This window comes from Dipteris shenzhenensis, chromosome 21 (genome assembly GCF_047967505.1).
Source record: "Dipteris shenzhenensis isolate YYH24624 ecotype China chromosome 21, Dip_SZ_1.0, whole genome shotgun sequence".
NCBI lineage: Eukaryota > Viridiplantae > Streptophyta > Polypodiopsida > Gleicheniales > Dipteridaceae > Dipteris > Dipteris shenzhenensis.
Window position 1 is genome coordinate 53,536,740 of NC_141616.1, and position 7,945 is coordinate 53,544,684.

Here is a 7,945-nt window from a genome sequence, read left to right on the forward strand (position 1 = left end):
AAGTGTCAAATATTTGGCGGCAACCCATATATATTTTGAGGAGGAAATATCAAGATGTTCTACACTATTTATACTAATGCCTAGTATAATGAAGTCTAGTTGAGTCCTCGATGGCAACTTGTCAAACTAGAATGCTTGGCCAGCTGCTAAGCATATGGGCTATTGTAAGTACCTAATAATAGTTTAGTTGATCTAACGGCTTCGAATCTGTCACATGGCTTCGCAAGATTTTAGAGTCTAATAAAACGCTCTAGTGATGGCCAAGTAAAAATGGCTATGAAGTCACATTTTAGTCAAATTTTGGTGATATATTTTTATTTTGTTTGGGGGGGTTCGAGTGAGGGTTATTGTGCCATAGCCAAATGAAGGAGCGAGCCCACAAATTCAACCACAAAAACTATGTACAATGAATGTGAAACATTTTCATTTTGAGGGCAATGTGCAAAATTTTAAGCCAAAATATAACTAATATTTGCAGATTGAATCGAAACAGTCTAGAGGAAGTGCAGGCATGAGCAAAATTCTCACATAATTCCGGCCATGGCGTTGCTTTGCTGTATGCCTTGTGCATCGCCCTCGCCCACTCATCCCCCTCTGCTCCTCTTTTCGAAGCCCATTCTGGGCACCCAGATCGTTTGTAGTCGTCGGACATCCTTGCACGTCGCTCCAACCCATCACATTAGGGCTGGCTTGCCTGTCATCACTAGCGTGCCTGTCCTCGGTCCCCTTGTTAATCTGCTCCTCAGCCCTGTCGTGCTTCTGGCAGTCTATGCTTTCGGAGGTGAGTATGGTTAGCATTGCATTTCGACTGTTGATGTCCTCTGCTTGCCTGCTCTTTTGCTGCAGCCCAATTGGTGATTTGTGACAACCCAATTTTCTTTTGTCACAGCAAGCAGGTTTTTCTCCGGGTTTTCCAGGACCACGTACGATGATGCTCTCCCCACAAAAATGGGACTCACCTTTGCGTGGCCAGGTTGGACAACGCGTCTGGATAGTGTTTCTTTTATGAAAATATTTATCTCCTCTCATGTAGTTTACTAGTTCTAGATGCCATTTTTGGTGTTTGCTTGATATTTGCATGTGTCCACACAATCTCATTTTGTGGGAAAGGGCAGCTGAACTATTTCCAAGAATGCTAATTATGCGTACATAAAGGGCACAGGGCGCAGTGAGCATCTTTAAATTGGGGTTTATGGCATTCATATGAATTTTCTTTTCGCCTATCCGTGAGGCTAGCTGAGGTTGCAGGGTTTTGAATCGGAAAATTTTGGTGCCATTTCTACATGTTGCTGGTATTTTGTTAGCTATCGAGCTCTTTTATGTGTAGTATTTCAAATCGCTTCGCTTCTGCTTTGAATCTGATGCAGTGCTAAGGTTTTCCATACCATCTTTGTACTGTACGAGTGTCCTTGGATGTAATGTTGACTGGAAATGCTTGGGGTACATTTGAACATCGTTTCTTTGTGTGCAGTTTTGTTCGTAGTCTCACAGACGTTTCGGAACAATTTTAAGAAAGCCATTAGATAACAGTGTGGCAGCTCAGCCGTCATGATGATGTCCAGAACTATTGCAAGGGGGCTTTAAAGCTTGCAAACTCTTAGTGCAAGTTGTCTCTTGGATTATTTAATCTAGGCCTGATAGCCATGAAAAGTTGTACTGATTCTCAAATGTCGCTAGCAGGTAACCGACTGGCTCTCTTTGTGGAGGATATTTTGTATTTTTTCCATATGTTCTAATGGAAAGATTTTCTTCGACAGGAAGTCAGTTTTTGATTTACAAAGATGTTCAACTCTGACGCATTCATGTTGTGACGTACTATGCTAGTGATTCCATGCTGTTAAGGTGTTGTTTGTTGGAATTATATTTTGATTAAAGTTTTAACATGAAAGTAGCCAACGTTGCGTGAAGACTTTTCATAGCAAAATATATTCTTTTTTTCTTCATAAAAAAGACTTCTATTAAGTATGAAAAATACTTGCTTGAGCAAGATCAAAACGGAAATACATCATGTTTTATATGAGGAAAACCCCCTAAAATAGGGAACAGAAAACTCAAAATGAGCTGGAAAGAAATCAAGGTTGAGGCTGAAAGTGCCACCTCAGCCTTGCTATAGTCTCTAAGAAAAAGGGGGAACCCGTCCATTCCCCAAGGAATACAATCCTCCTGGTTGAGGTTGCTCGAGAAGAACCCTGCATGCTTGCCCAACTGGCCATTAGTGTGTGAACGGTGTCAGCCCAAACACTGCCAGGGTGTGCGAGGGATGGACTTGAGATCCGTCTAAGGCCTCTATGCATTTGGCCCTCCAAATTTGACAAGTATTGATGCTAGTCAGTATTTCCCAAGTGGTATCCCCATTAGCATGTATTGGTCTATAGCGGAGATAGGACATCCTCCAGAGAGTAATTCTCGACTAGGTGGCGTTGAATCGATATGGCCCACGAAGCATCCTGCCACTCAAAGAAGATATGATTCTTGACAGGGAGAGCCAAGCCATTGATCCCCACGTCATGAAGAAACGAGAATCAAAAGTATTGAGGACCTGCAATTTCCATCCAAATGGCTCTCGCATGCTTGTAGTCCCATAGACAATGATGAATCGACGCAGTAGTAGACGAGCACCTAGAACAAGTGGGGTTTGTCTCAAATCTAGATCTCCACCAGTTCACTGCGATCCCTCCATGAGTGGAAAGTAAAAAAAATAGAATGACCTTTCTATTTCCTCAGGATCTCCAAAGCTACCTCTAGAAAATCCTCTGCAAATCAACGGAAACCTGATAACTCTCCCAATGAGGGGTCTTGGAAGGTCTCCAACCTCTATAGCTGATCTGGAACTTCCTGGTGTTACTGATCGTGTAAACCCAAAAAGGAAGGCGCTTCTCTTGGTTCCTCGCAACAATCCATTCCCACTCTTTGGGGTTTCACTGAAGAAACTTTATGGGGACTCCTCCAAAGAGCCACAATCTCCAAGAATCCGAAAGAGAAAGATGAGGGCTCGTATCAATATGCCATGTAGAGTCCTTGTTCTTATCCGAAAAGCCTATGATCCTGATAGGTTGAAAATGCATGCCTAAAAGAATATCTTCTGAAGAAATAACCAGCTTGCCACTTGTCTGCACATAAAAAACCAAGGCATCCTCGTGTGCTCCTAAAAGAGCTATAACCTACAGATGAATGCTTGTTCTCGAGAAGGCCCCCATCCACACGGAACAAACTATGGATCTGTCATCTGTATCCACCCAATCAAGGGGAAGTGCTGCATCAATCTGAAGTATCCTCCTTGCACATCCTCTAAGGTGACTAAGCGTTTGCTGTTGACGAACTTTTGGAAGCCTCTTGAAGGCTTTCCAAGAACCTATGGAGGCAGCAGGGCCTCTTTCCCACTTGGACCATTGCATATAGTGAGATAGACTAAGTTGCCTACCATGTTCATTAAGTATATTGTCATTCCACATAATCGGCTGCCTGTCAATCTCTTCAATAGAGGAGGGAGGAACTCTAGGAAGGTTATGTTTGAAGCTGGCCTGTGACACTCCAATTTTGTATATGAAATGTTTTGGAATATATATCACAGATAGTGTTCAAAAAGGATGGTTTTGATGTTTTGAAGGTTTTGGAAAAGTTTGGTGTTGGTCGAAAAATTTTGGTTTTTGTCCATTATGGTGTCAGTTGGATTTTGCAGCTTGATTTTGAGTTGGTTAGAGAAATAATTTGAAGAAACTCTGTATGAGAGAGTTTTAGATCTTGTTGAGTAGAAAAACTTTGCTCTAGTGAAAAATTTGTGGTTCACTCGTTTGCATGCCTGTATGGAGGTCAGAAGTTGCTAACAAAGTGGTTTTGAGCTAAAGTGCATCTAGATTTCTGTCTCAAGAATTGCAGGCAATAGACGGAGGTCCAGATGGAAGAGTTGGCCATGGAAGGTCAAGTGCAAAGGGAAAGAAGAGGGTTCAATCTTTGAGATGAGCTATTGAGCTTGTCCATTGGATCTATGAGGCAGGCGTGGTGATGATCCGAACAGGGCCGTTTTCATGCCTTTAAAAAAAAAGAAAAAAGAAAAAAAAAAGAAAAAAGAAAAAAAAAGAAGAGAGACGTCGAGATTTCGTACGCGTTTGCTATCAAAGGCGCATGCTAAAAGATGGTGAAAAGCACATACACGTTTTTCGAGAAAAGTTATTTTTGGACGATTTTGAGAGCCTTTGGCCGCTTTTTGGGAGTCGTGAAAGGTTATAAAAGAAGAGGAGATCGTGAGAAGGAGAACACACAATCCAACGCACGCATATCGAGGCTGTACGAAAGAGAAGAGAAGGCACGTATCTCGAGGTCGTGCAAGTGAAGAGAAGACACGCACATCGAGACACTGCGAAAGTGACAATAGCACACGCGAATTGAGGCAGCACAAAGAAGAAGATAAGATCAAGATATTTTGAGAGTGAGAGTGTGATTGAGATTTGATCATTTGATCATCTGATTTGAACATCTTTATGAGACTGAGAGTGAGAGTGAGAGTGAGATAGCTCGGGGGTGGACGGGTGGTATCGAGCTCCTTCACGGAGTGATTCTTCTCCAAAATTATTGTAAAGACTCATCAGTTTGATTCATATTGGAATCTCTCTTCTTGTTCATTTGTGATTATTATCTTGCTACAATTTTGATCGTGATTGTGAAAGAACGGTGCATGACATGGCCCAAGCCTTCATAATTGCAACCATAAGCGGGGAGGAAGGAGACCTCAGATGGGCTGAGATGAAGATCCATCTGGTGCTATCCATCCAATCTCCTCTTGAGGAGGGGCTGCAAGCCTGAATACCATGAATGAAGAAAATTTTCCAAGGCTCATCCCTAGGCATAAGTCAAACTTGCAAAGCAAGGCCCTACATTGCAAGTATATGGATCTATGATGTTTATACCCCTCTCCTGTGTGGGAAGGATCAAGGTGTCTCAAGCCACTCTGGCAACAGTGTCGGTAGTGCCATCTAGCCTGCTCCATAAAACATTCATGGTAGGTCTTACGAGCTGAGTGATACAATCTCTAGAACTGCACCAACAGGAGCACACATATCAGGCTGTGGCCAGCAAAACTTGGTTCACAACCACCACTTTGAATGCAAGGTCCAGTCTAGCTGAAATCTAGAAAAGGAGTTTCGTCCTAATGCTCTCCAACACAAGAGCAAAGTGTTGCGAAGAAGAGATACCCAAACCGACCTGGCATTCTAGGTATTTGATTGACTCACCCCTCTGAATCCATGTGAAATCCAAATCAGCCCCCCAATCTAGAGTGTCCATAGATCCAAAAGCCATTGGACTTGTTCCAATTGATGTGAGCACCTACTGCAGTACAAAATAAATCCAAAGCTGCCCTGAAGGAAGTGAGAGTTTGAGGAGAGGCCTCCAAGTAGATAGCAGTGTCATCCACTAACTTGTAATCCATGAGGTCCTCTTCCCCTCTGAGCGGAAGTCTTAGCCCAAGAATGTAAGCTTGAGGCCTAAGAATAATGCTCATAGCCTCGACTACAAAGAGGAAAAGAAAAGAGGCAAGAGGGCACACCCCTGATGAACTGATCTAGGAATATGAAACCAGTCTCCCCTAACCCCTCCTATATGCACTGGCTATGGGCTGACCTTGACAAGCCTGAGACCTCTGATCCATGCATATGAAAACCCAAAGTGATGAAGGGTGCCCTCCACGAAGTCCCAATCTACCTTGTCATAGGCTTTTTCAAAGTCCAGGAGTAGAATTGCAAGCTTTTGACTACTTTGCATGGCCCACTCGGAAGCTTCCCAAAAGGAGAATATAGTATCAAAAATTCTTTTGCCATGAACAAACCATGTTTGCATATCATGAATAAGATCAGAGAGTAAGGGAGGCAATCGCAGGCAAATCACTTTCGCTAGGATTTTGTAACAAGTGTCCAATAGAATGATGGGTTTCCACTACGACACTAAATTTCTACATCACCCTTTTGGGATTACATGTATGAGACCCTCCATAAGTGAGCCAGGCATCTCATTGGAGTTCCAAATGCCTTGCAGGGATGAGGTGATGTGATTCCTAATCATATCCCAAAATGTCAAGAAAAAGGATGGTGTAAGCCCATCTAAACCTGGGCATTTACCTTATGAAGGGCAAGAAGAGCAGTCCTGAATTCTAGGTTGGTTAAAGGTGCGTCAAAAGACTCTCATATCTAGACTCACCAATGTAGGGATACACTGCCAAATGACCTATTTGGCATCATCTGTAGCCACACTACCAGGATCTGCTGAAAGAAGGGAGGCATAGAAATCTGTAGCTATGCGCATGATGGTATTTGGATCTGATTGCAAAACTCTGTCTGAGTTACTAAGCTAAGAGACACTCTGTCTACTATGTTTGGGGCCATGAGTAGAGAAGAACTGCTTTATTGACTCTACCTCCCATCTGTATCTAGAAGGACTCTCGTGCATGAAAGGCAAACTATGCTCTTTGATCCAACAAAATTTGCTGATGAGCCCCTGCTGCAGCAAGGCACTCCTGAATCTAAGCATCAAGTGGCCTCTTCTGCTCTTCCCTCTCCAAAGCTGCCAACTACTAGCGAATACCAATCTCTCACCTGAGAATCTCACATCTCTTGGTACTAGCAACTAGGTGATCAAAGTTGCTAATATCAGAGAGAGATGATACCATATGTGACGAGGAGGGTACTCCACCTTGCACATGAGAAACCCAGATCTGTAGAGAGGTCCTCCTTTGCATAAAGGGTATCAAGATTCCTAATGCTGGCAGACCATCCTCGCAAATGCGGCTCCGAAACCATCAGAACCACCGGAAAGTGAGGGGCAACACAAACTGATCCTCCTCAATCCAAGGCCCAATCATCAACATTAAATTGATCACTCCGTGCATGGATAGGCATCTGCGGCCTCCCGTTCGACCAAGAATACAAGAGTGACTATGACTGAGTGTGAAAATCATCGTTAAGCCAAACATCTCTGCCACTAAAACTGAAGAGGAAGGCATCCCAAGCTGCCCTCTCCAAAGAATGGATGCCGCCCTCTCTACCTCCTTTTTTATCTGAGGGTAACTCTACCTTGTTGAAGTCCCCTCCTATGACCCATGAATCTGTAATGGGGACCCAGGAGAGCAACTCCTTCCAAAATAGTACACGATCCCCTCTGTTATTGGGGTCATAAAGTTTGAGGAGTCCAATCTCGCAATCCCCAATCAAAAGAAGAACGTACTGGGCTCTAGAGCGTAAGATCACACCATGCCCGACAACCAAGGGGAGAAAAGAATCCGAAACTGAAATACAAGTACCTCCCCTAGTACCAAAGGCAGGAGACCAAAAGGTGTAACCTGAAAGTAGCTTGCCTGACTTTGTAGAATCACTAGCATCCAATTTGTGCTCTTGTGTAAAACATCAATATAGCCACTAGTAACACCTGGATGACGCTGATTTTGAATCAGCTGTTTGCGGCAGTGATGAGGGACGGCCCTGTATGTTCAAGCTAACAATCCTCATCGGCAGGAGGATGTAGAATGGAACATCTTACCCGAATTAATGGTGGAAACCAACCCCTCAACAGGGGATGACCTCCTACTCAAAGAGTGAGGGATGGAACCAAGTGGTGGAAACTCAACAGGAGAAAACACCCTACCACCTAAAGAAGAAGACACCTTGTCAAGAGGAAACCCAAACATTGCCTCAACTAAAGAGGAGGGCACAAAGTCCTCCTTGGGGAAATCTCCCAGTGCTGAAAAGGAGTTCCTGTGAATCAGGCCTGACACATTTGTGCAAAGGTTCCCTTTAGAGGGAAGTGGATCATCGGGGTACCCAACCCCCTTTCCTCTATCCAAGAGGGGAGTTGAAGATTACTCCTAAGAACCTTGTGGCTGAAAAGCTGCGGAGGCCCCTCCAACCAGAGAATGTGGATGGTCAGGGAGAGGGGCTACCACTGTGACAGGGAGAGGGGC

At 43.9% G+C, this 7,945-nt stretch overlaps 1 protein-coding gene across 1 annotated transcript; it reads left to right on the forward strand.

The window, feature by feature from the left end:
* Positions 1-444: 444 nt before the first annotated feature.
* Positions 445-1,773, forward strand: LOC147889070 (uncharacterized). The gene is made up of 3 exons (XM_087392912.1): positions 445-781; positions 890-973; positions 1,472-1,773. Exons 1-3 carry the CDS (start codon positions 541-543, stop codon positions 1,525-1,527), a joined length of 381 nt encoding a protein of 126 aa, XP_087249038.1. The 5' UTR covers positions 445-540; the 3' UTR covers positions 1,528-1,773.
* The last annotated feature ends 6,172 nt before the right edge of the window (positions 1,774-7,945 follow it).